This window comes from Copadichromis virginalis, linkage group LG7 (assembly GCF_057382275.1).
Source record: "Copadichromis virginalis isolate Kocher_CV1m ecotype Utaka linkage group LG7, C_Virginalis_male_GT1.1, whole genome shotgun sequence".
NCBI lineage: Eukaryota > Metazoa > Chordata > Actinopteri > Cichliformes > Cichlidae > Copadichromis > Copadichromis virginalis.
The window spans coordinates 65,404,116-65,431,965 of NC_140624.1; the positions used below are offsets into that span (position 1 = coordinate 65,404,116).

General features: G+C 39.5%; 2 protein-coding genes across 4 annotated transcripts; both read right to left on the reverse strand.

The window, feature by feature from the left end:
- Window positions 1–3,021: 3,021 nt before the first annotated feature.
- LOC146706581 (carbohydrate sulfotransferase 6-like) lies at window positions 3,022–5,647 on the reverse strand. Of its 3 annotated transcripts, none has more exons than XM_085464782.1 (2): window positions 5,537–5,647; window positions 3,022–5,151 (listed from the first exon to the last, which is right to left on the reverse strand). In XM_085464782.1, the coding sequence occupies exon 2, from the start codon at window positions 5,065–5,067 to the stop codon at window positions 3,829–3,831; it is 1,239 nt and encodes a 412-aa protein (XP_085320908.1). In that variant the 5' UTR covers window positions 5,068–5,151; window positions 5,537–5,647; the 3' UTR covers window positions 3,022–3,828. The 3 variants fall into 3 exon arrangements, with proteins under 3 accessions (XP_085320908.1, XP_085320909.1, XP_085320910.1); XM_085464783.1 differs by having other exon boundaries at window positions 5,490–5,647; XM_085464784.1 differs by having other exon boundaries at window positions 5,483–5,647.
- An 8,462-nt stretch (window positions 5,648–14,109) lies between these two features.
- LOC146706582 (carbohydrate sulfotransferase 6-like) lies at window positions 14,110–26,752 on the reverse strand. Its single transcript, XM_085464785.1, has 2 exons — window positions 26,522–26,752; window positions 14,110–17,271 (listed from the first exon to the last, which is right to left on the reverse strand). Exon 2 carries the CDS (start codon window positions 17,190–17,192, stop codon window positions 15,996–15,998), a length of 1,197 nt encoding a protein of 398 aa, XP_085320911.1. The 5' UTR covers window positions 17,193–17,271; window positions 26,522–26,752; the 3' UTR covers window positions 14,110–15,995.
- Window positions 26,753–27,850: the final 1,098 nt, after the last annotated feature.

Genomic DNA, 27,850 nt, shown 5'->3' on the forward strand with positions numbered 1-27,850 from the left:
TAACAAAGATGAGGAAGGATGACAAGATGATACTTATTAGTGACTCAGCCAGTGGATGGTACTACAATGCAAATTATCCTTTGATGAGAAAAGCTGCTTATCACCCCCTTAAAATGTGAAGTCAACAAGGTTCCTAACAATAGACTAAAATACACAGGAGTACTTGTCATTATTTATTGCTGCCAATAGTCAGGAACAGTTTCTGACTGATTCATCTTACAAAGTGAAATAGAAACAAAAAGCTCAGATATAGAATCACAGACAAGTCTTTCACACAGTATAGAAAGATATTTTACTGCAGTTGAAAAACCTTCCCAGATAACTAATAATAGCACACATTACTCTACAGTAAACCTCATTCTCTCACAGTGAGTCGCTGTACTGACTGACATTTATTCTATACTAATAACTGCCTTGTGTTCAGTTGTTTCACTCTTCAGTATGGGAAGCATCATGCCCAAGGGCAGCCAGCAAACAAACCGCCAACGTTCTAATCAGTAGATAACATGCGCTATGTCCTGAGCTACAGCGCTTCAGCCACCCCTGATAATAGAAACATATTTATTCAATCCAAACCTTCTTTGTTTTGTCTTGAGTGATACTTTGTATCATTACTTTTGAGACTCTGAGAATGTAGGTTAAAAGTTGCTGAAATTCAGAATCAGTTAATGCAATACTTTTGTTAAACACCTTTATCTGAAAGTCTGTGTTTCAATCACAAGTGGATTCTTTAGTTTAAAATCCATAGTGATGGCGTACAGAAGTAAAATTACAATAATTATGTCACTGTCTAAACACTTGTGCATGTAACTGTATCCTACATATGTTAGAAACACCCACTTTGGACAACTTACTACAGATATACATAGATTTTACAGTATATGACAAGTACTGGCTTTCTAAGACAAGCATGCATATTCCTGTAACTCCATTAAATTTGTTTTTCTTTTTTCACGGTAAGGATTAATAGATGAGCCATATTTTGCTGTAGTGTGTGATACATATGAGGAAACATGACAAGTGACGCCAAAAGCAGCAAACCTGTCTACAGCAAAGTCTGTCATGATAAAGTGGCAAGTAGCGTTACTACTCCCTCTTGTGCTGACAAGTTGCAATAACACCAAAAACATGAAATGGCTCTAACACACCGGCCCCTAATTGTTCTTTGGCAGAGCACATAACAATTTCACATTTCACAAAAATAACAGAGCCATTACTTCAATAATTACAAAGGCATCAAATACTTAACGAAGAAAGAACGAAACCTTTTGCAAATTAATCATCGTAATTTGTATTGACTTCAAAAAGGTGGCGAACTTTGGTCAAGAGCCTTTCAACGATCCTTGTCTTAGTTTTTTAGACCCCAGATCAAACGAGTCCTCCTTTGTCAGGATACACCTCAAGCACTTTTCAAAGGAATGTGGGGACAACGTGGTGCTTTGGGATGAACTACGCAACATCGTCTCCAGATGAAAGGCTTTTTCTTTCTTTGTTCCATTCTTGCCTTTCTTGCAACAATGGCAAATATTCTCAAGTCCATCTTTTCCAGAAGAGATGGCCCAATTATTGAATTTGTTTCCATCTTCTTAGATATTGCTCAATCCTTTTGAAAACTCCTGGTGGGAGAACTGGTTTTCCTTTCAGTAAAAGAATGATTTGGCGTAAGTGGGATATTTGTTGCGATCATCAATTAATGTAATGGGACGGTCATTCAAAATGTTTTCGCGCAATATAGTGCGTAGCCCTTTGTCGTCGTTGCATTGTCTCACTCACAGCATGACTATTTTCTTCAACCCATTTAATTAGAGCAGGTAGGCATCCATGTCAGTCAAGTCGAGCAGCCACCTCTACTTTTTCTGGTATACCGAAAAAGTAAATTGGGTGGTTGTTACATTAAAAAAGTCTAACTTGTAATTTGAACGCAATAATTTCGTGTTTCTATGAACGTAATTAAATCATGAAGGATCTGTACGAAATTCAACAACTTAATTTGTTCTTGTTGAGATGACATGATACAGTCTAGTAAGAGTGGTTAGTTGCTGAACTCATAAAATTCACAAGATCGAACGAGATCTCAAACTGCAGGAAAATCACTGGAGTTAAAAGAGGCAGACAACTACACACACACCACGTGCATGCTATTGCTATTTATTGTAGATTAACCTGTCAAGGACAAAAACAAAAAAAAAATCTGCATCAAATACAGGAAATCATAGCTTTCCTGTGTTTCCTAGATTGTTGGCATGGTGGTTAGTGCTGTTGCTTCACAGTAAGAAGGTCCTGGGTTCAAATCTACATTCTGGCTAGTTTGCAGTGGTTTCTCTCTGGGTATTCTGGTTTCCTCCCACAATTAAAAGTCATGCAGTTATTAGGGTTAACTGGTGATTCTAAATTACCTGTGAATGTAAGTGCAAATGGTTGTTTGTTTCTATGTGATAGACTGGTGAGCTATCCAGGGTGTACCCTGCCTTGTAACCTATCGCTTCAGGGTTATTTCCCAGCCCCCCTGCAACCAGGATAAAGATAGAAGGATAGTTGTTGAAGACCCATTCAATTTTTATGGTAACCAGGATCTACACTTTGTTGAACATTATGTAATATGAAGACAACATGTAGTATTTAAGTGACCAAGTAGTATTGGGGTAAAAGTTATTGAATACTGTTGAAATAAAATGACAAAATTGTGAAGGATTAAAATATTCCAAGAGCTCAACTTACTTCATCTAAACATGTTTCAATCGCGTTTTATGAACACAAAATGCACAGGTTTATTGAATATGAAAAAGTTGTGTTGATTTAACTCAGTTGTTTAAGTTTCTGCCAAAGCAAAACATTTGTGTGCAACCAATGTCCACTATTGAATCAAGGCAATCCAACATGGCCTTTTTTTCAGTGTACTGTGAGCTTCATGAACTACCTGTCCATTTAAGTCTCTCTGAAATGGAGAGTGCTGTGATCTTATGTGTGTGTATTTAAAACCTCAACTCTGCTGATACAAAAGAGACCCAAACCAGTGCAAAAGAGATTCAAAACCAGTGTTTTAATGAGTAGAATAAGCCATTTAAAGTTTCCATTGATTGAATAAACCTCAAATTTGAGTGCTTATCATGTAAAATATTGCAAAATATAGCAAATTTCCAAAAATGTACAAGTGAAGATATTGTTTTATTCAGAACACTCAGTCATTTAGGAAAACCAAAACTCTCACAAAGTTGTGACTGAAGTCCATCTTTAGCGTAAGTGTTTGGCAATTTTTCATGTGCTCAAAAAAATCACTATCAACATTTTCCCAGATATCACCCTAAACACAATTAATAGTAGTTAATTTACCCACTTTCTCTTACTCTGAAGAGATAAATCAACATGATTTAACATTTGCTACTCATTCAAGTCATTTCAACGTCAAGCCTAAATGTACCATCACAGATTAAATGTTCTATGATGTTTATATGTGATGTTATTCTGTCTGTGCAGACAGCAAGAGATATTTGATTTTCATTAATTTCTCAGAGTTGGTTGCTGTATTAAAAGATGTATAACTGTGAACTTGACTCATTTGTTTTCAGACTGATATCAGATGAGCAACATTTATGGCAGGTTGGTTGGTGTACTTTACAATCTCTTTTTGCAGCAATGAATAAATAAATAACTATAAGTTTTGTCTACTTATAGAGACACTTCAGGAAAAGTCATGTGATCGTGGCACGCAAACACTAAATGTACATTAACAGAATACTGTGCTGCCTTTTCACATTTCAGTCTTCTTACAGTGTCCGTGCTTTAAAAATGGACATTATGACAGTGTTCTCTGTTTTTAATAGTCGTACCCTAATGTAGTTTTTTGTGCGGTCCATCTGTCAGAAAGTCTTTGTCATTCTTGTTGTAACTGTTGTCCAGGTGCTGTGTTTTATCAGGTGACCAGCTGAGCTGTTCTTGTGGTACCAGCAGATCTACGTAGAGATTCTTCTGCTCTATTTCACTGTTTACCATCGTGTACCCGAGATAAGACATGGCCTCTTCACACACTTCCTGTACTCGTTTGACCGTGTTGTGTGGCAGCATGGTGCGCCAAGCCTGAGAGATGTCAGTGGCGCTTCGCGATGTGATGTCAAAAGCCTCTTTAATGGAGCCTTTGCCTTTTCCGTGGGTCACCTGGTAGATCCATGTGGCCAGCTGTGTGGTCATCTCCAGACCTACAAACTGATACAAGGATTTGATCTCCTTGACTGGGTTGCGCGTCACATCCTCGTAGCGAACCAGTTTGTAGCGGCCTTTTAGAAACGGAGGAGGCTTCAGGACCGCCCTCTTATTGATAAGCAAGTGGCTTCGACAGATATCCTGCATGACCTGATACTGTACCTCTGCTTCATTGATGGGTTTCTGCTCCAAGACGATCGCGTTATCACTCGCTAAGTATTCAGCTACCTTTTCCTTAGACCGCATCACTCCCCGTGGGTCTCGGACCAGGTGGATGATGCGGAGATTTAAGTTTGGGTCCAGCAATAGTGGGTAGAGGGATTCTAGCTCAAAGATGCGCACTTCCTTGTACACCACATGAGAGTAAAAGCCACACACCTGCTCTACAATCTTCAGGTCCCGAGGTTTACAATTCTGTTGGCAGTGTGTCTTGTTGCTGAGCTGATTACGTGGCATGAGAGGACAGACCGGGGGTGAGCACAGAGCTCGACTGTGACTCCACATAAACAACTCTTTCTGGTTCTCTGGAAGGTAGGACTCCATCACTGAGAAGTCACACTGGAACAGGCTCCGTAAGAGATCCCTCAAGGCCATTCGAAGTGCCCGTGCACCATTTTGCCTCAGCTGGGTCCACACATGCCAGCCAGGCTCCATAAGATAGAAGACAGACGGGTGCTGACTGAATACCTGGCCCAGGAAGGATGAGCCTGATCTCCATGATGACAACAATAGAACGTGGACTTTGTCATTGGAGGGTTGTGGGTCATAGAGGCTGAGCTGCATGTACCAGCCGCTGACCAGCAACAATGCTGCCCCACATAGGATCACTTGGAACTTCATGGTGTTGTGGTTCACTCTGTAGTGCAACATTATGGCTGTGAGCTGCTGTCCAGTCAGTGGTGCTTTGTGCGAATTCTTCTCTCTTCAATCTTGTCTTAAGCCGTGTCTCTTTTGCTGCATAAAAAATACACAAATAATATTAATTATTTTTTATAAAATACCAATTTGTTTGCAAATCCTGTCTTTGCTGGAAAACCTGGCATGCCACTGGTTGTGAACCACCTTCTTAAACATTTTAAATCACATGATACAATTTTGTATATGGTGGAGAAACTAAACCGAAACGGCAAACATTAACCAGTGATACTTTTTGTAAGGGTCATTTCATCAGCACAGAATTTTAGCTTAAAAAATCTTGCATACTCCTTCTGTTTCCCTTGTTTGTCTCTCACTGTGTGTGTGTGTGTGTGTGTGTGTGTGTGTGTGTGTGTGTGTGTGTGTGTACCCAGTACCCAGTTGGAATTAAAGTTTATCCAGTATTCTGGGCTGTAGAATCTACCGTAGCATCGCAGAACAGAGCGTGTCCACAGTCCTTTGAGTATCCCAGGGGAGCTCTCCTCTCCTTCTCCGCTTCCTCTGTCACATGCTGCTGCTCGGATAATTATTTTCTTTAGTCCCCGGGCGTGTAAAAAGCGGAGATTTTGGGCGGAGTCTTGCATGTACAGAGTTGACGGTGTGGCAGGGGACTGCCACAGCCGATGCTATCGTCACCTTCCGGCATAACAGGTCAGCTGGGGGATGTTCGAAAGCTGGAACAGAACTGTTAAAAAGCCGTAATTTACATTTACCCAACTGCCGACATCGTTTAAGACATTTGCTCTTTATGTGTTAATTATCTTGTGGTTCTGTCTGTGTTTTATATCTTCTGGTGTGCCAAAATATGATCATCTGCCAAACAGTAATTTCGGATGTTCCCAAAAAGCGATTGCCCGTACCTGTAAAATACTTATTTGTTGAATTATAATATATGAAAAGTGTCTAATGCCTCACTCACGAATGGTATCAATTCATCTTGAGCTACAAACAACATTCTGGCTGCATCAGTTTTTAACACAGCAACTTTTATATATGCTCAAGAGTTAAAAAGATATTTTAACTGGCCTAAAGGGCTGGATTGATTAAATTGTAGGTACAATATCATAAAGATAGCCTACAAGTCATAAAGATAAAGAACAGGTCAGGTAATGTCTTTAATTTATATATAACCTTGTGAATCCTGTTCGTTATTTAACAATATGAGTAAGACATTACACACACACACACACACACACACACACACACACACACACGCAAAACAAGACATTGGACATGCAAACGTAGCAGCCACGATAACACAAAAAAACAAATATATATATATATATATATATATATATATATATATTTATATTTTCCTCGCCCCCCCATTTCTTTGTACTTTCACGTCCATTCCGAGAATTCTGGCAATTTCCCTTAAGGAACTCGGTGACATTTGTGAGTTCTTATAAGCGATGATTATTATTTTCTCCGAGGTCTGCAGCAGATCTTATGAACTAGACCAGCAAAAATGCCACTTACTGCCGTTGGGGGTGAGTGGATGAAAACAGGACAAAGACACGGTGAAAGAGAGGCAGAGGTGAATAACCAATGATTAAATGCGTAAAGAGAGGCGTAAAAACACGCAGCGAGTGAAAAAGGTGAGTGAAGAAACAATGCGTCATGTGCAGCTACAAAGAAGTCATTCATCAGGTTTTGCAGTTACCGTTAAAGCATGAGCTCACATCGAAATTGCAAAACAACTGGAAAGACTGTCCAAGTTTGTGGTACGTCACCAAACAAGAGCATGTAGCAGAACAAGCTGCGTGTCACTGTAAGAGAGGATTTGACAGGTTTTTCATTGTTTTTGCAACCCGCACACACTTAAACACTCAACACCCCTGACTTTCTGAAGCTTCCCATTATACCGGTTATACTTTCTGTAACAACATTTAATGTGCTGTCTTTTATCAAGAGGGATGATTGGTGGAAGACAATGCATGTTTTGATAATCACTTAATTATTTCAGCTATTTTACAAGCAGATATGCTGACTTATCAACATCTGCTTTTCTTTGTCTGATATGACAAAGGTCTAGGTAGTCTAGGTATCATTCTGCAAAAGACCAAATAATTAAAATAATAAAAAATAATAATTATAGGCAGTTTGGCGATTATTAGAAATACTTATCTGCAACCACAGTGCTGTTATCCTCCAATGATTTCAAAGGGCAGCAAAGTTGATTCTCAGAATCAGAGAGTCATCTGAGTCAATTAATATTTTAAGTGACTTGGCATTGTTAAGCTCGTTTTCTGAAAGATTATGTCATAATTGTCCTGAAATTTGCTGTCCAAAGTCCAAAATTTCTGCTGGTGTCTGTTTGTGGTGAGCATCAGATCAAAGTTAAGAATTATAAATTGTAATTATAATTAGCTTCTAGTGCACTTTCAGGCCCGTGAGACTAATTTAGACTCTCGGACACTAAGCCATGGCTCTTTGCGAAGTGCACACATTTCTGCATATCTGCCATTCAAAGACACTTTTTATAGAGTTTATTTTATGTAATATTCAATACTGAACTGTATGTGGGAGCCGAATCTTCAGCCCTGCTGAGAATCCATGTGGGACTTTACTTCCATGGGCATATCATGCAGGCCAGTTACATGCAAATACCAAAGGGTCATTTATAGCTGACATATGAAATTATCTTGCAGACCAGTTATATATAACAGAATAGTAACTGCTCAGCTGGGGTTCCAAGCAATTCAAGCAGGTACTAAAATATGACATCATACCCAGAGTGCGTGCCACCAATTGGCTGGTCAGTGGTATCACTCAGTGGGTTATTCACAAAAATCAAAGCTGCTATTTCTGAAATCCAGCAACGAGGAAAATGGCTACAAAAACAATGCTCTGTTCATCCAGTCTCACAAAAAACCACAGACTGAGCAACAGTTACATCGTTGCCTCGACATCCACCTTTGTTGTAGCATTCATGTCACATACTAATTATGTCACAGGACCCTCGTCAGCATTGCTATGACGAAGACCACACACATTAGGTAGCACTCGATTGTAATGGAAAACAAATGGATCCGAGTCAAGTCGTGGTGGGTCAATCCAAGTAGGTACCAATGGAAAAGGAGCTTAATGGTATTGCGGGCCAGAAGTTTGACGCCCCTGGTACGGATGCTTGATGTAAGATTTCAGGCTATAGGACAATGAAAACTGTTTTGTAAGGACATTGTGTTATCAAGTTGTGAAATGAAAGTGTGAAGTGTTGCCCTGATGGTAGGGTATGGAAACAAATTTCAAAATCCATTCAATAGTTCGTGGACAGCATCAGCAGGATCAACGAAGCTGGAACCATTCTTTTGCCAGAATCTGGAGGTTTGAGTCGATGAGCACCACTGAATGATGGACAATCGATTGCACTCGCTCCACTCCACAGTACCGAGGTAGCAGAGCTCCTTCTTCCTCAGACTTAAACCCTGCTGCCATAGAATGTTTCAGAACACTTCAGGAAACCATTCTCTGTGAGACTGTATGCAACTCCACTTTCTTTAGCAGGTACGTACATCCGTCACCATGCCAGAATATACTTGTTACACCTGTTTCCAGGCAAAGTGTTAAAAACCCAAAAAGACACCCACCAGTGACAGGGGACCTTTTGCTGACTCCTGTCAGTTGTTCTCGTGTTAAACCAGATTCCTATGTGAACAACAATATGGTGAAATGTACATTTATTCAACTAGCATTCTCACATTCTCTTGCACAATCTTGCAAAATCAAATACTCTCAGATCCATATGTTTTTCAAGGGTCTTCTGAGCCGCTTTCAGGCCTTTTTTGCATAGTGAAATCTTCTACAATGATTGAACATGAATATCTCAAAGACTGTCAAAGATAACCTGCCATGGTTACTAGAATCAACAAGTGAATGAAAATGGCATTTTATTTACAATAAATGCCATTTTCTTGTTGAAAAGTATTCTATATCCTTAATTTTGTATTGTAATGAAATATTAAATAAATAAGAAAGTTATTTTAATTATTTGTGCTCAAATATGCAACTTTCCAGGACAGCTTGAAATTGTTTTTAATATTTTAAACAGCCATTTCACATTTTCTACCATGAACGTAAAACAGAGACAGTCGAACAGCAAATGCTCTGAACGTTGGCTGTTTTGAAACAGAGTAACCCATGTGTAAATTTTTGCATCTCACAGTAAATGTTAGGCCCTGACAGTGTCCGGCTGTGACCTTTTATTTTAACTATGTTGTTTATGTATTGTGAACGGTACTATTTTTATTCTTTACTCTTCTGAGAACATGCTTCCTAGTACAGGGCTCTATGGTCACATGATTAGTGGTGGTATTCTCCAATGCATGTTCAGTTTCACGTCAAAATATGCCTCTAATTTTTCCACTACTCTTTGCTCTGCTTTGAGCTTGCTGGACCGCCCATCCCTTCAAACTGGAGAGCACTAGTTTCCTTTTGAGATCTTGAGTCTGTGTATTTAAGATTTTATCTTTGCTTATGGAAAAGAGACCCAAACCAGTGCAAAAGAGATTCTAACCAGTGTTTTAATGAGTAGAATAACCCATTTAAAGTTCCCATTGATGAAATAAACCTTAAATCATCTCGCACACACAGACACACTAAAACACACTCACATGCAGTCATTGAATGTATTTACTGTCTTGCTTTCCATACAGTAACTTCATGATTGACTGCATAGGGAACATCAGTAAATTGCACAGAAACATATAGTCCCATGAATGTGGGTATTAGGGAAATTCTTTTATTATATTGCAAAACGAAACACATATTCCAGGTTCTCTCTTAGTGGATACAGCTTTGTAGACTGGATATTCAGAGAAAGCATGAAAATAAGAATACGATATGTTTATTAGTGACTCAAGCAAACCATGGCATCCCAGTGATATCCTCTGTTAAGAAAACCTCATCCTCTTACAGTGTGACGCTGTCAAGGTTCTTAAAAACAGACAGGGATCCATTTCAATATTTATTGCTGTCATTAGGCCTATACAATTTTTGATTGACTCATTTTACAAAGTGAAATAGTAGTAGCAATAGTAGCTAGCACACTTCATTCTCTCACAGTGTGTCATTACAGTGAATGACACATTTATTCTATGCCAGTGTTTCTACTTCCAGGAATTGTCTGTTTGTGTTCAGTTGTTTTACTCTTAAAAGGATCTTGCTCAATGATATTTGGCATATAGATCAAAGCAGCTAACGGATCAAACTGCCAACGTTCCAGTCAGTAGATTACCTTCTCTACCTCCTGAGCTAAAGCCACCCCACGTAACAGGAGCACATAACATATGTACAAACACTTTTTTCCCTTCTTTGTTGTGCCTTAAATCATAGTTTGTACGATTACTTTTGAGTGGAAACTGACTTCAATAACATATCGTTTGATTTCAAATTCACAGTGATGGTGTACGAAGTAAAGTCACAACTTCATGTCACTTTCCAAACATTTACGGATGTAAATGTATCCGACATATGCTGGAAACCGCTGCTTTGGACACCTTACTACTTTTTATTGATTTTACAGTTAAGGACAAGTACTGGCTTTCTTAAACACACTGAACAAGTAAGAGCTAATAGCAGAAAACCTGTCTACAGAAGACACCTAGTAGTCTTTAAGTCCTTAAGACACAGGGGGAAGAAATCTAGATGCCAGACCTGAGTGATGTGTCTGGCCCTTCGGTTGATTCATCTACTTTTCACTGACGCATCATCAGAAATGATTTCACTCGAACGGTCACTGTGTGGAACAGGGACGAAAGGCTGAGGGATGCCAAAAGAACTGGACTCAAAAATCAGTGACAACAGGTCTGATGGAGTGATGCATCCAAATGTGAAATTTCTGATTGAAATAGTTGTCAATATGCATGGAGGAAGTTGAGAAAGGTACAGCAGTGAGTACAACAGCCATACAGTTCTGTCATACAGTCTGATCACGAAAACGTAAATACCCACATCAAGGCTTACTGCAGTAAGAACCAAGGTCAGGTTAACTATTAATTTAACAATATCTAGTGCATCTGCAGCAGTCGTGATAGCATGACACAGTGGGACACTGATTCTTAGAGCGCGTAAGTCTGTCGAAATCAGAGTTTGGGAAATATCCATCATACGTGTGTGCAGCTACAAAGAAGTCATTCATCAGGTTTTGCAGTTACCGTTAAAGCATGAGCTCACATCGAAATTGCAAAACAACTGGAAAGACTGTCCAAGTTTGTGGTACGTCACCAAACAAGAGCATGTAGCAGAACAAGCTGCGTGTCACTGTAAGAGAGGATTTGACAGGTTTTTCATTGTTTTTGCAACCCGCACACACTTAAACACTCAACACCCCTGACTTTCTGAAGCTTCCCATTATACCGGTTATACTTTCTGTAACAACATTTAATGTGCTGTCTTTTATCAAGAGGGATGATTGGTGGAAGACAATGCATGTTTTGATAATCACTTAATTATTTCAGCTATTTTACAAGCAGATATGCTGACTTATCAACATCTGCTTTTCTTTGTCTGATATGACAAAGGTCTAGGTAGTCTAGGTATCATTCTGCAAAAGACCAAATAATTAAAATAATAAAAAATAATAATTATAGGCAGTTTGGCGATTATTAGAAATACTTATCTGCAACCACAGTGCTGTTATCCTCCAATGATTTCAAAGGGCAGCAAAGTTGATTCTCAGAATCAGAGAGTCATCTGAGTCAATTAATATTTTAAGTGACTTGGCATTGTTAAGCTCGTTTTCTGAAAGATTATGTCATAATTGTCCTGAAATTTGCTGTCCAAAGTCCAAAATTTCTGCTGGTGTCTGTTTGTGGTGAGCATCAGATCAAAGTTAAGAATTATAAATTGTAATTATAATTAGCTTCTAGTGCACTTTCAGGCCCGTGAGACTAATTTAGACTCTCGGACACTAAGCCATGGCTCTTTGCGAAGTGCACACATTTCTGCATATCTGCCATTCAAAGACACTTTTTATAGAGTTTATTTTATGTAATATTCAATACTGAACTGTATGTGGGAGCCGAATCTTCAGCCCTGCTGAGAATCCATGTGGGACTTTACTTCCATGGGCATATCATGCAGGCCAGTTACATGCAAATACCAAAGGGTCATTTATAGCTGACATATGAAAATATCTTGCAGACCAGTTATATATAACAGAATAGTAACTGCTCAGCTGGGGTTCCAAGCAATTCAAGCAGGTACTAAAATATGACATCATACCCAGAGTGCGTGCCACCAATTGGCTGGTCAGTGGTATCACTCAGTGGGTTATTCACAAAAATCAAAGCTGCTATTTCTGAAATCCAGCAACGAGGAAAATGGCTACAAAAACAATGCTCTGTTCATCCAGTCTCACAAAAAACCACAGACTGAGCAACAGTTACATCGTTGCCTCGACATCCACCTTTGTTGTAGCATTCATGTCACATACTAATTATGTCACAGGACCCTCGTCAGCATTGCTATGACGAAGACCACACACATTAGGTAGCACTCGATTGTAATGGAAAACAAATGGATCCGAGTCAAGTCGTGGTGGGTCAATCCAAGTAGGTACTAATGGAAAAGGAGCTTAATGGTATTGCGGGCCAGAAGTTTGACGCCCCTGGTACGGATGCTTGATGTAAGATTTCAGGCTATAGGACAATGAAAACTGTTTTGTAAGGACATTGTGTTATCAAGTTGTGAAATGAAAGTGTGAAGTGTTGCCCTGATGGTAGGGTATGGAAACAAATTTCAAAATCCATTCAATAGTTCGTGGACAGCATCAGCAGGATCAACGAAGCTGGAACCATTCTTTTGCCAGAATCTGGAGGTTTGAGTCGATGAGCACCACTGAATGATGGACAATCGATTGCACTCGCTCCACTCCACAGTACCGAGGTAGCAGAGCTCCTTCTTCCTCAGACTTAAACCCTGCTGCCATAGAATGTTTCAGAACACTTCAGGAAACCATTCTCTGTGAGACTGTATGCAACTCCACTTTCTTTAGCAGGTACGTACATCCGTCACCATGCCAGAATATACTTGTTACACCTGTTTCCAGGCAAAGTGTTAAAAACCCAAAAAGACACCCACCAGTGACAGGGGACCTTTTGCTGACTCCTGTCAGTTGTTCTCGTGTTAAACCAGATTCCTATGTGAACAACAATATGGTGAAATGTACATTTATTCAACTAGCATTCTCACATTCTCTTGCACAATCTTGCAAAATCAAATACTCTCAGATCCATATGTTTTTCAAGGGTCTTCTGAGCCGCTTTCAGGCCTTTTTTGCATAGTGAAATCTTCTACAATGATTGAACATGAATATCTCAAAGACTGTCAAAGATAACCTGCCATGGTTACTAGAATCAACAAGTGAATGAAAATGGCATTTTATTTACAATAAATGCCATTTTCTTGTTGAAAAGTATTCTATATCCTTAATTTTGTATTGTAATGAAATATTAAATAAATAAGAAAGATATTTTAATTATTTGTGCTCAAATATGCAACTTTCCAGGACAGCTTGAAATTGTTTTTAATATTTTAAACAGCCATTTCACATTTTCTACCACGAACGTAAAACAGAGACAGTCGAACAGCAAATGTTCTGAACGTTGGCTGTTTTGAAACAGAGTAACCCATGTGTAAATTTTTGCATCTCACAGTAAATGTTAGGCCCTGACAGTGTCCGGCTGTGACCTTTTATTTTAACTATGTTGTTTATGTATTGTGAACGGTACTATTTTTATTCTTTACTCTTCTGAGAACATGCTTCCTAGTACAGGGCTCTATGGTCACATGATTAGTGGTGGTATTCTCCAACGCATGTTCAGTTTCACGTCAAAATATGCCTCTAATTTTTCCACTACTCTTTGCTCTGCTTTGAGCTTGCTGGACCGCCCATCCCTTCAAACTGGAGAGCACTAGTTTCCTTTTGAGATCTTGAGTCTGTGTATTTAAGATTTTATCTTTGCTTATGGAAAAGAGACCCAAACCAGTGCAAAAGAGATTCTAACCAGTGTTTTAATGAGTAGAATAACCCATTTAAAGTTCCCATTGATGAAATAAACCTTAAATCAGAGTACATATCATCTCAAATAAACAATATTTTGTTATGTATTTTACTCCATGATGTAAAACACTTCTGTACTTCATAGCAAGTTTCCAAAAATGTACAAGTGAAGATATTGTTTCAATCAGAACACTAAGTCATATATGAAACACAAAACTCACACCAAGTTATAGCTGAAGTCCATCTTTAAAAAAAAAAACCCATGACAATTTTTTATGCATTAAAAAAAATTAATGTACATTTTTTACTACAAAGCACCCTAAACACGATTAACAGTAGTTCATTTATCCTTTTTCTCTTACTGTAAAGATATAAATCAACGTGATTTAACATTTGCTACTCATTAAAAGACATTTCAGTGTAATCAAGTATTAATCAATAAAACAGACAGATCCCGTAAACAAATGTAAATAATGACACTGAGCACTTTTATCCAGTTTAAGTAAACATGTTAATTCCACTCCTTCATGAATGTATACCTTCATAGCTACAATACACTGTGGAAGTGAGGAGTTTCAAGTGGGAGCAAAAAAAATAATGTTTAAATTCTCAGGCACTTAAATGGAGCCAGGATGCAAAATAACGCTGTTAGTTCTGAGCTGAGAGCAGGTCTGAGAAGGAACAGATAATCTATCCCATGCTGTGAGACTTTTGTCAGTTACATCAATATATTTTGATGTGTCAGACATTCATTTGCAGAGTAACAGGAGACTGACTCCATCTTAAAGCAACATTTATGGCAGGTTTTAGTAACAGCGTTGGCGTGCTTGACTCATTTTGGAGCAAAAAAAACATGATTTTTTGTCAATACCTGTTTTTTTATACTGCAGGGTGTCTGGTGATTTCCGCCCATTACTTTTTACTGCAGGATGAATTAAGCTTGAGTCCAGTTAGTGAGTTTCCTGGCTGTACCGTATTAATAACATGCACATTGCTAAGAGAGGGTAGGTGCGTTTCATTGTGCTAATGCATTTTCTCACGGCTCTCTGCAGCTTCTTAACTTTTCTCACACTATCAGCATGAGAAAAGTATGTGAGGTGCCAAATGAGTAGCCCTTCAGTTCTAAGTGCTGTTAGTGCGTTAACACATCAGGTGCTGGTGATACTTGGAGGCTGGTCAGTATTTATGCATCGTGTTGCACCATTAAAGACTTTGCATAGGAAACATTTGTATTTATTTGTTCTATGCGTCTTGGTTGTCCTTGAGGTGCACATAAGGGATTTGAAGAGCAAGAGTAGCCACTAGAAAGCATCAAATAGCATCATCATCATCATGAATCAAGCCTTCAGGAGACAATGGTTTGATGCATATGCTTAAAACAATGTGGCATGCAACGGCCAATGGCCGGCTCTGTGTGTTTAATGTGGCACATCATAAATCAGGATTTTGGTTATGTTACATCGTTTTGTCATAAATTGTTTTGTCAGTGAGTCTGTGGACTGTTTTTGTGTGTGGTCTGTGCCTTTAAGAGACTATACATGTCCCTTGTCTGATTGGGTGAGCTGTTTTGGGCTGGCTTCAAAATGGCATCTGCTGATTGGCCCCCACTGTCAACTGGCCACTTCAAAAACTGTGTCTCCATACATCCCCTGACAGCAGCTGACACCAGACCTAGTTTTGATTAGTTTGATTTCTTGCTTTTGACCTTGGTTTACCCCAGAGTTAATGGTTTCAGTTTTGGTATTATTGGTGTCCCCACTTCGGCCTCCAAACCAGGAGAACCAGGGCAGGGTGGTACCGTTATCCGGTCCTTTGAGTAGTCCATTCTTTAAAAAGTCTGTTTTTATTCCTGTTTTAACAAGTCTTTGTCATTCCAGTTCTAATTGTTGTTAGGGTGCTGTGTTTTATCAGGCAACCAGCTGAACTGATAGGGTTCCCGTGGCACCAGGAGATCTATGTCAAGCCTCTTCTGTTCCTTTTCACTGTTCACCGTCCTGTACCCGAGCAACGACATGGCCCCTTTACACACTTCCTGGATTCGTCTGACCTTGTTGTATGGCAGCATGGTGCGCCAAGCCTGGGAGACGTTGGTAGCGCTCCTCGACGTGATCTTGAAGGCCTCTTTAATAGAGCCTTTGCCTTTTCCGTGGGTCACCTTGTAGATCCATGTGGCCAGCTCTGTGGTCATCTCCAGACCTACAAACTGATACATGGCATTGATCTCCTCGAGTGGATTGCGTGCCATGTCCTCGTAGCGAACCAATTTGTAGCGGCCTTTTAGAAACGGAGGGGGCTTCAGGACCGCCCTCTCGTTGATACGCACATGGCTGCGACAAATCTCCTGCATGACCTGATACTGTACCTCTGCTTCCTTAATGCGTTTCTGTTCCAAGACGATTGCGTTATCACTCATAAAGGCCTTGGCTGACTCTTCCCTAGACCGCACAACTGCCCGTGGGTCTCGGACCAGGTGGATGATGCGGAGATTTAAGTTCGAGTCCTGCAAAAGTGGATAAAGTGATTCCAGTTCAAAGAGCCGCACATCTTTGTACACCACGTGAGAGTAAGAGTCACACGCCTGCTCTACCCCCTGCAATCCCTCAGCACCACATTTCTCTAGGCACAGAGTCTGGTTGCTGAACTGATTACGTGGCGTAAGAGAACAGATTGGTGGCGAGCACAGAGCTCGACTGTGACTCCACATAAACAAAGACGACACATTGGGGTACTCTGGAAGGTAGGACTCCATCACTGAGAAGTCACACTGGAACACGCTCCGTAAGAGATCCCTCACTGCCATTCGAAGCGCCCTTGCACCGTTTTTCTGCAGTTTGGTCCACACATGCCAGCCAGGCTCCATAAGATAGAAGACAGACGGGTGCTGACTGAACACCTGGCCCAGGAAGGATGAGCCTGATCTCCACGATGACAGCAGCAGAACATGGACTTTGGCGTTGGAGGGTTGTGGGTCACAGGGGCTGAGTTGGGTGTACCAGCTAAAGAACAGCACTACTCCTGCCCCCTGTAAAATCACCAGAAACATCATGGTGCTGCAGTTCACTCTGTAGCGCGGCATCGTGGCTGTGAGCTGCTGTCAGACAGTCGTCCTTTGTTTGAATCCTCTCTTTGGTCCTGTGTTGAGGTGTTTATCTTTGCTGCATGAAAAAGCAAGACAGACAGAGAGAGAGAAATTCATATTCAAGATTTGACAATCATGTTTATGCAGCACTCAAAATCTCTTGCAAATTATTATCAAGCATGTGTCAAGAAGAGAGAGCCCATACGCTCTTATAAATTAGCTGACTTTGGGACATTAATAGTGACACAACATTGATTAAGAAAATATGACTTTTGTTATCAGTTTTTTTATCTGATGAAAAGCTCAAATAATAAATAAATTAGATTAATTTTACTTAGAGACTAGTTATACTTGCTCCAGTAAATGAGGCCTTGTGCAGCTTTAAATGCTAAAAAAAATTACATGTATAGTGGAAGTATTTTAAACTGTTTTAATTTTGATGATTATGGCTCATGAAAATCAGAAATCTATTATCTCAAAGTGTTAGCATATTTAATTCAAAGTTTGCATATGAATGGCGTGTATTTCTCAGTCTATTTTAGCACTAAAACCACAATCATGGGGACAACTGCCGATGCAACAGTTACCCAAATGATCATCGACATCCTGTACAAAGATTTTTGTATTTCATTTCAGGCTCATAGCGCCTAGGTACAGGAGTCCAGGTTTTTGAATGGTTTGAGATACTATGTCCTCTATGTTGGTGGTGGTGGTTGGTCTGCTGTGTTTCATCGAGTCCAAAGCCAACACAGCATTTCCCAGGAGATGTGTGAACACTTCATGCTTATATCTCCTGACAAGCTTTATGGACATGCTGCTTCCCTTTTCCAACATGACATAGCACCTGCCCACAGCTCAAAAACATCATTACTGTGTGTGACTGGCCTGACCTGGCACCCCAGCAGTGCAACAATGTGATCGCCTCCCTGCCACACCACACGTGCTGAAATTCTTGGCAAATAAGTCCCAACCAAGTAATGAGTTTGTAAATATGGTTTAAGTAAATTTTAAATACTTTTATCATGTGTCTGACAAAACATAATCTGAGATACTGAAATGATGATTTAATGAGCTTTAAGCCCATAATCCCTGAGTAAAGAAACATTTTACATAGATGAAGAACCTAACAATAAACTAGTGCAGAGTGAACTCAGGTCAAAGAAGTGGAGCAATATCCTTTAAGAGCACTACTTAGAAATCCATTGCGTTCTTATTCTATTACAGTTTTGTTTTCATCTAAAGTCTCACCTTAGACATTTTATAGAGATGTCTGCAAAGATTATGGCTAATGTCAGTGCGTCAAATTACAAGCTGAGCAAGTTTCAACAATTTAAAAGGATTCAAATGACACTCAGCCAGTCAGACTAAGTCACTAGCTTATATCTGTTATAGCCCATATAATGTTTATATCTAACTTTGTAAATAATGTGTTGTTAATATTATTAAGTGTACTGACAGCTAATAAACCAAAGATAGGTTCATTTGATAGATACACTCCTCACACTTGGAACACATCATGCACTGACTGTACCTGACAAAGTCACGTGCTACACACAGCACAGTCAGACCTTCCGGCACAATCTCAGCAAAAACTGTGAAAAGGTATTTGAATCATTCATTACCTTTTCAGGTTTATTTTTACCCATTCATGTTCGCACCTTCATTTTCAGTGCAGATAAAACAGATAAGCAGATAAGATTGCAAAACGCTCTTGCAAATTTTTCCTGTTGTACTTCTGTGTCTGTAATTAGCTCAGTGCATTTTTACCTCATTCTTTCTACACATACGCACGAGTATACATCCATCGTCACAGTCTATTTTAAGTGACTCAGTTTCCATTACAAAATCACATGAATCCCAAAGAACCACCTCCCATTCTGCTTGCTTTTTATTATTATTATTTATTTATGATGTGTTCTACAATATTTGTCAATTTAACCAATTTTGCAGGGCAATCCTCATATACAAGATTAATTTTCATATATGAGAGACCTGACAGAATATGGAAATGACTTTTGTGCTTTTTCCTGCCTATCTTGAAATCTTTGAAGCATTTCCACTGGACTAAACATGTTAAAAACAAAGACTGTGCTGAGAATTCAGTGACATTTACAAGCAAAGCTGTCATCCAGAGAACAAGTTAGAAGCATGATTGCATCTTAATTGGTGGATTTTGAGACATTTGTTGGACTTTGTGTCCCTCGCTGCTGCAGGAGAACTTCATGCTGGTTTGGAATGCAGAGAGAGCTCGGGTTAGTGCAGAGAGAAAAATGCAAACACTGGCACGGCTTCACTGAATGATTTTTCCTGCATCATGCCACTGTAGCAAGCGGCCTTTATGTAGCTGTTCAGTGTACATTTTTAAGGATTGAAGAAAAAAAAAGTTCATTTACATTAAATGTGTTTTCATAGAAAATAAAGGGACCAGTTTTATTGTTACTTCATTGCATATGAGATGGTTTTAGTAAAGTTATAACTTTTGGCTACTTTTAAATGCGACACTTTCTATTGATACTTTTTAGATACTTTTAAACCAACCCTATACAAAACTCTGATCTCTCCCCTAATGTTCCAATGTCACGCAACATGCTAACATGTGAGGCGTGTCACCTCACCGGCGGCTTATGACAGGAATGCTGTCACCTGATGACAGTTGAAAATACTGGCAGCATTCTTCTTTCGCCGAGTGCAGGAAGAAGGAAGAAGAGCAAGATCCCTGATGATAAAGCAAATCATGGTAGTATGTCATAAGATGTCTGAACAGGCTGGGACACGAGCTAATCAACTTTTGATCCTCGAGATAGTGAAACAGTGATAGTGAAATCCTAGTGTGGCAATAACTACCTAGTTAGTTGGTAACTGATGTGAACCACCCTTCTTAAACATTTTGAATCACATGGGCTGATTTTGAACATGGTGAAAAAATCAGACCTAAACATCACACATTAATAATAATAATAATAATGGATTGGATTTAGCGCTTTTCAAGGCACCCAAAGCGCTTTACAATGCCACTATTCATTCACTCTCACACATTAACCACTGAAACTTTACACAGGTATTAATCACGCCACTGTATTCCTGCTCTCTCTGTTTCTCTGGGTCGTCTGACTGTTGGGAATTTTCCTCTGTATCAATGTAGAGTCATTACCTTACATACAAATTGCCTCGAGGTGATTGTTGCTGGGATTTGGTGATATATTTAAAAAATCTATTTCATTTATTGAAACTATCAGGTGTCAGGGCATTTAGCCACCTGCTACTCACAGATAGAAGGGCCTGAGTTTGACTCGTGTATCTGGGGCCTTTCTGTGTGGAGTTTGCATATTTTCTCAATGTTTGTGTGAGTCTTCTCTGGGTACTCTGGCTTCCTCACACAGTCCAAAGTTCGTGGGAATTAGTATTTAATTATTTAATTATTAATTAGTGATTCCAAATTTCCCATAGGTATGAATTGCTGTGTGTCTCTCTGTGTCAGCCCTCTTTCAGATTCCAGGGTATGCCCTACCTCTCAACCCTATGACAGCTGGGATAGGCTCCAGCCCCCCCTGGTGCATGAAAGTATCAGTCAAAGATTCAATCCTCAAATATTTTCAGACAAGCACTTATTCATCCACCGAAAAACACACGCTAAGCTCGACATTTAGCTAATAACAGAAGATGAAACCTGAGAAAGTTACAGTCTTGTTAGCTGCTGATCCTTTCCCTATAAGAACCCCTTACCTGTTGAGTAACCTTCCTCTTAAACTTTCAGATAAATGCAGAAAAAAAATCTTAAAATTAACAACTTGTGACAACTGGCAAAAGAAATCTTTCAAACCATATTTACTCACTTGTACTGAAAGGCAGGATTTTATTGTATTATTTTCTAACTGAGCTATCACTAAATACTAAAATATCTGGATGAATGTCTTGCTTAAACTGTAATGCGCGTCCACATACTTGCATGTGGGCGCAGATCTGATGTAGAGGCAATAATGCCAGGTAATGTCAAGTTTCAGATCACTTTGTACTCTCTTAAATTTCAACAGGCTGCTCAGCTGGAAAAGTGGAAACTTTCCCCGAGGTGATGCTGCACAATTTAGCATTGTAAGACTGAAGTGCTGAATCGTCAAAAAAACGAAAATCCCGATTGGCTTTCAAAGATGCTGTTAAATGATATTTAACTGCTGAAAACAGCAAGCACTGTGCACTCAGACATAAGGTGACACGGATCCATCACATGCAAAACTGCCTGAGGCTGTAATCTGCCCTTTAATTTGAAATGCTAACATGAGCCTGCAGTGTCACAGACACAGTGGATAAACAGGGACAAGCCTGCAGAATGCCGCCCAAGATCAACATCATTTCTGTTAGAAATATAAAGAACATTTATACTGGAGATGAATTTCTCAACCCACAATTAAAGGAGCGATGGCAATATGTCTTAAGTTTGGGATCACAGAAACTAAAGCGGGACAAACCACATATGAAGCTACAAGTGTGTTGGTGGAGCAGATCAGGTGTGATGGCGCAGTGGGAAAAAAAGATTATTCTCAAAATTGTCAAATTCTTTTGTACTGTGACTTCAGTAGAACTGTTTTGTTTGTAGGGAGACGAATCAGCTGACCAGGGCACTAGTCAAATGAAGTTTATAAATATGATTCCATACAAGAGGATGATAAATGACACTGGCATTTTGCTGCTGGGATTCTTTCACCTGTGCTTTGACAAATTTCATTTACTGATTTTAAATCTGTTTTCGTCTTGCAAGTTCCCGTTTTTTTAGTTATGTTCCAAGTATTGGACAGCTGGACTGGACAGAAACAGCGACTCATTATAAAATTAAAGAAAGTAAGTGTGCTCTGCAGAAAAGTAAGCCCAAAATTAATGAAGGTCTTTTTGTTGGTTCTAAAATCTGTGAACTGATACTTGACGATGAGTTTGAATGGAAACCGGAGCCAAGTGAATCAGTAGCCTGGGAAGCATTAGTGCAGGTTGTCCAAAATTTACTTTGGAATCACAGAGCAGAGAATTTTGCTAAAATCACATCAGCTAACGAGTGCAAAATGTCACTGAAGATGCACTTTTGTTCACCCAAACCTGGGCAAAGTCAATGATGAGCGTGGAAAAAGATAAAAGATCAAATAAAATGTTGGAAAACTGATACCGGGGACAGTGTAATCTGAGCTTGATGGTTGACTGCTTCTGGTTCTTTGTAAAAGACATGCATGCTCAGTACAAGTGCTAAAGTAAGTGGCTAAAACATTTTTGAGCAGACATTTTTTTGACAGTCTCAAATGTATGCTCAACTGTGAGGTTCAACCATGTGCACCTCACAGTTGAGCAAAAGTTCAGCACAGTTCATTACTGTAAACGTTGCCACAGTTCCCTAGCACTAACTAATCCCAGCAGCCTGCACACGCAGCCTTTAAATTGATCTGAATGCAGTGCCCTGATCAGGCTGCATGAAGAACATACTTGACATTAGGTATTACCCCGCCTCTTAGATTTAATTACTCATGAAGGTGCTGACATGTTAAGACTTTCTCTCCTGTTTATGTCTTGAACAGATTAGACAGCACACTGAACAATGGAGAAGTAAACAAAAGGTAAATGCTTTTAATACCCCAATCTTCATCTGGATTTATATAATTTATGACTGTGTGATATTATACACACGCACCTTGTGTAAACATGGATCTGCAGCGTCTTGTGTGCAGACATTGTGCGACGCCTTGCGTGCAGCTGCTCGTGCACTGTTTGTTTGCAGTGAGACTGAGTCTGGGAACAGATGCGTCTCTTTCTGTTTGCCAGCAGAGACGTGGTGAGTCCAAGTGCAGGAGACACTTTGCTGTCTTTGTGAGGAGAACAGTGCTGGCAAGCAGCACCGTGAACTACAGCGCTGCAACACCGAAGAGATCCAGATATTCGTCTGCTAAGAAGCATACATTATTGCACCTGCATGGCGAGCTGCGCCAGCTGCAACCTTTCCTTGTGATTATCATTTCTGACAAAGCGGCTACTCGAAAACACTCGCTGCTCGTCCTGCTCAGCTCTGTGTGCATGAAAGAACACAGGCTCTCAGGGTTGTTTCGGGGTGTCTTGCAGCTGCTTGATCAGTGGATAAATAAACCACAGAGTCAGCCAAACCTCAACAATCCACTTAAATTAAATCACTCGCTTTGTTCATGAAGTCTGCCTGAAGGTGGCCATTCTTTAATTGTACTTTCTGATGTTTGTAGTTGGTAATGGAATGCATATAAGAGCTGCAGAGTGCTCTTTAGACCACTCTGTATCTTGTAAGTGTACAGATCCAACTCTAAAAAGCTTCTTAAACATATGACAAAAGATTTGAGCCGATATGTGTATAAACAAAATCAATGAGCCTTTCAAGCTGGCCTATCACATACTCTGTAGTCTTTGTGAACCTGAACCGTACTTGTTTCTGAAAAGTAAAAATAAACATTTGCTCAGTTTTGACGTAGTTGTTCACACATTGGCCAAACAAGCAAAAGATCCCTAGTTTGTTCCCAGGAGAAGGAGAGTTTGTGGGTGCTCTTGGCCCATCAGCCAATCGTGGAAAAGAGTAAACTTCTTAAGTGCAAACAGCTAAAATGAAGCCAAATGTTAAAAACCGTGAAAAGTGCCCGTTGTCCCTGTCTGTACTTTCAAAAATGTATATTTTGATATTTTATGGGGGTTTTCTCCTATGAAACTCTGCGTTCACCTTCTATGGATGCACAATCTGATACTGGACACAGGTTCAGTCCTATTCAGTTCATTGTTGCTCTGCATTTATAACTCTACATAGCAGAAGCGTTGCTCCTGTTACCAGCAGCACAGCTAATATAGCATGGAGGAAGCTGGCAGCACAGGTTCAACAGTCGGGAGGTATTCCAAGCATACTGCATCAACAGCTTTACATATTTGAAGTGGTTTTTACTGCTTATCAAAGCGTTGCCAAGTGGGGTGACTCAACTGAAAATCTCCAACAACAGTGCTTTCTTTGTTGGTTTCTCTCTCGCTCTGTTTACTTTAACACATGCTGGGAGGCTTTTACTATACTCACTGTAACATAAAGTGTTGATAATCTTGGTTAATATTAAAATAATCTCTCATTTCACCTGCCTCCTATTACACCAGTCTCCTTCCCCTGCTCTGACAGCAGGGTGCAGTAAAGACCTGGTCGTTTTCTTCTGTAAGCAGACCTGAAACAAACATTGACACTGAAAACATGATTCATGTGTGTTTTCTTTCCACCTCTTCTTTCTTTTTGCATTTACATTTATCAGCTGTTATAAATGCTGATATTCAGCAAATCACCAGCCACCAATTTTTTGCAAGCTATTAAATTTCAAGACTTGGTGGCGTTTAAAACAGCGCAAATAAGATAGAAAAGAAAGAAATAAAGTGTTTGCAAAAGAGGGAAATGGAATTTTAAAATACAAAGTGTTAGAACAACTTTTAAAAATGTCTATCTCAATAGCAGGAGTTAAATTATGGAACAGTCTAACAGAAGAAATTAAAGAAAGTAACAACATAAACCAGTTTAAAGTGAAATATAAAAAACTGATTTTTAACAAATATAAGAATGAAGAAAACGGGGTAAACCCAGGGCGGTAATGTTGTTCGTAATAGTGTTTTAGTTTGTTTGTCTCATCATTTGTGAATCTGCAAACGTTGCCACTCAGTCCTTATTTATATGAAAGTAACTATACTGTGGTGGGGCTTGTTTATTTGTTTTGTTTGTTTGTTTGTTTGTTTTGATTTACTTTTGCTTCATATGTTGTTTGTTTAATTTAAGGCTAAAACAAAATGAAATCAATGAGAGGTAAAATTTGAGGCGGTAGGGACTAATAAGTGTATACTTCTGCCTACTCCGTTTCAAACAAAAGAATGGAATGATATTTTGTAATGATTGTGAATTCACGTTTGAAATAAAAATGAAATGAACTGAACTAAATCATAAATAAATCAGCTCATAAAATTTGTTTATTTTCTGTAAATGTTCCTTAAGCATGTGCTTATATAGAAACAGTCTCTCAGCTATCCTCCGTCAGAAACACCTTTGACATTATGACTCATATTTCTTCTCATAACCTGAAACACTCATAGACACATCCAGTATTTCCTCTGATGTCACAGTCCCTTGATGTGTTTCTCAAAAATTAAATTGTAGTTTCCTTTAGAGTACGAACAACGTAATAACAAAGCCAGTGTTCTTGGTTTGCTTTGTTCTTGGCCGTTACTGATTCCCCCTTTCGTGTTATCAATACTGCTTTGTCTTTTATCTCCACTCCCTTTGAATATTTAACCAGTTTAACACTAATACGAAAGCACACATAAGTAATGGTCAGTGGCACCCATGCACCAGTCAGCTGGGATGCATCTTTTTTTTTTTCAGACATTATTTGGTAACTTTATATTTTTGCTGTGGATTTCTACACTGTCACTATCACAAAGTGCTCTTAATCCACTTACTATTATTATTGTTATCTCTTCCATTGAATAGTGATTTGTGTGTTTGCAGATCAGCTGAAGTAATCTTATCAACTACCCACTGGAAACGCTATAGAGGAAAGCCCACATTTAAGGATGATTGACACGGGCACTTGAGCAGAGCAGGCTTCCTCATATTACCTCTATAAGTTTACAGTTAGTTCAAACACTCAGCCTCAGGAGTACCCATCACCATTCTTTCTTTTATATATATATAAACATTATGTCAAATTCTGTTTCAAAATTGGGGGGAAGAGAAAAATTTTAAATGAAAGGCAGTGTGACAAATTTAATAGCTTTACACCTGATGTTTTTGAAAAAAAAAAAAAGCTATATATTCATCTGTACGACAGATAGAGTCTCACATTTTAGACTGCTGCTCAGCGTGTGGCCCGTATAATGTCTGTCTGTGAAGCACAAACGTGACATGAATATTGGCAGCTTTTAATTACTTCATTCATTCACTGCCTTCAAATGAACCCCGTGGAATCTGGTAAATATTGTACAGAATAAAAACGGCCGAAGAGGTTTGTAGCTGGCACTTGTAATCACATTACAGAAGACTGTGTAACGGCACAGACCAAACTAACTCTGAGGGGATAAACGGGGGGTAATGGAGTCCCCTGCGCCTACCTGGGTGGTCACGGATTCTGATCTTTGGAGTTTCGTTACATTGTTGCGTTGCTCGGTCTTAAAGACGAATTTATTGACATGGTTGTAAAAGAATCGCCAAGATGGGCAGAAAAGAGGGTCGTAACCGTAGAGAAGCGAGCGGGTTGTAGTTTATTCGTCTTTTTTTTTTTTTTTACCTCTTATTCCACCAAAGAGAAAGAAAAAAGTCTCACCTTTTATTTTGTTGTCGGTCGCGCTGTCTGACAACGGAGCCGGTCCACAGTCCTCTGAACTCTCCTCTCCTCCGCCGCCCTCGGTCACCAGCTGCTCGGAGAACTTTCTTGTAGTGGCCGTGCACAAGGCGCAGTTTTGAGACGTGGCCGGTGGCAGTGCAGGGCTGACGGGCTGGCAGAGGGCTGGGCGGGGGCTGCTGGTCACAGAGATAGGAGAGTGGTGGAAGGTGGGTGGGTGCGTGGATGGGTGTAACGGAACAGTTATAAAGGCGACATTTACGGCGCATCGATGGCAGACATCCTTCCCAACATTTATTCGTGTGTGTGGTGCAGTAGGCTACAGAACTGCCCTGTGGTCCAGTCCCAGTGTTTTATCTCCGTTACCAGCTGCAATGCAGCCACTACCTTTATAACTCTGTGTTTATTGTAGGGGAGAGCGGGGTAAGTTGTCACACTCTTCACACTGACTAACTTTTACTGAGCACCATACATCACAACGTAATAAATGTTTCACCAAATGAAAGACGGAAGTCTCGGGCACATATGATGTATTCATTACATTTTCATATCTTATCTCATTACGGAGTTGTAGACTGTTGAATGGAGAATGTGCACTTGTGACAATTTGCCCCATCGGCAGGTAAGTTGTCACACTAGATTATCTTAAAATATGAACACAAATACTTAATTATGATTATTGATTTTAATTGTTAAATTCAAACCAAAACTGGAAATTTGAACAATTATGCCAAGAGAATTTGGAAAAAAACAATTATTTCAATCCAATACACATTTTAATCAAAACATTAAGTAGAAAGAAAACTTTAGTTTGACCTTTAAACTCAAATGTTCTCTGGCTTGCACATAAATCCATCATAACTGAATGGAATGCTGCAAATAACTTGCTTTACTTAACATGTTTATCCTCTGAACAAAACAGATGCCTTATTTCTGATTAATCAGACTCAACTTCATAGTCACAATTCTGGCACACATAAATTGCCTGGCCTGAGGTGCAAGCATCATGGGCCCATTTGTTGCATTTCACGCATTTTACCCAGGTCTCTTTTGGACGACTGTTTGAAAATGGCTCCACACAGACAAGGCAGAAGCACTCTTCATCATCTGATGATGACTCTTGAATTATTTTTCTTCTTTTAGCTGCGTTGTTCTTCATAGGTCCAGATGTTTTCCCCCCTCGCGTCCCTCTTTTGAAACAGCTTTTTGCTAGATTCAGCCTTATTCTTTTCTTTTTCTAGTTGCTGCTTCACTGGCGTGTCGGTTAGAATTGCTGATTTGCATCGTTTTCTTCCTTTGCTGGATGGTTTT

Bases quoted from the DNA above. Each gene is read 5' to 3' on its own strand.
- LOC146706582 (XM_085464785.1), bottom strand. From the start codon at position 17,192: ATGCCGCGCTACAGAGTGAACTGCAGCACCATGATGTTTCTGGTGATT.
- LOC146706581 (XM_085464782.1), bottom strand. From the start codon at position 5,067: ATGTTGCACTACAGAGTGAACCACAACACCATGAAGTTCCAAGTGATC.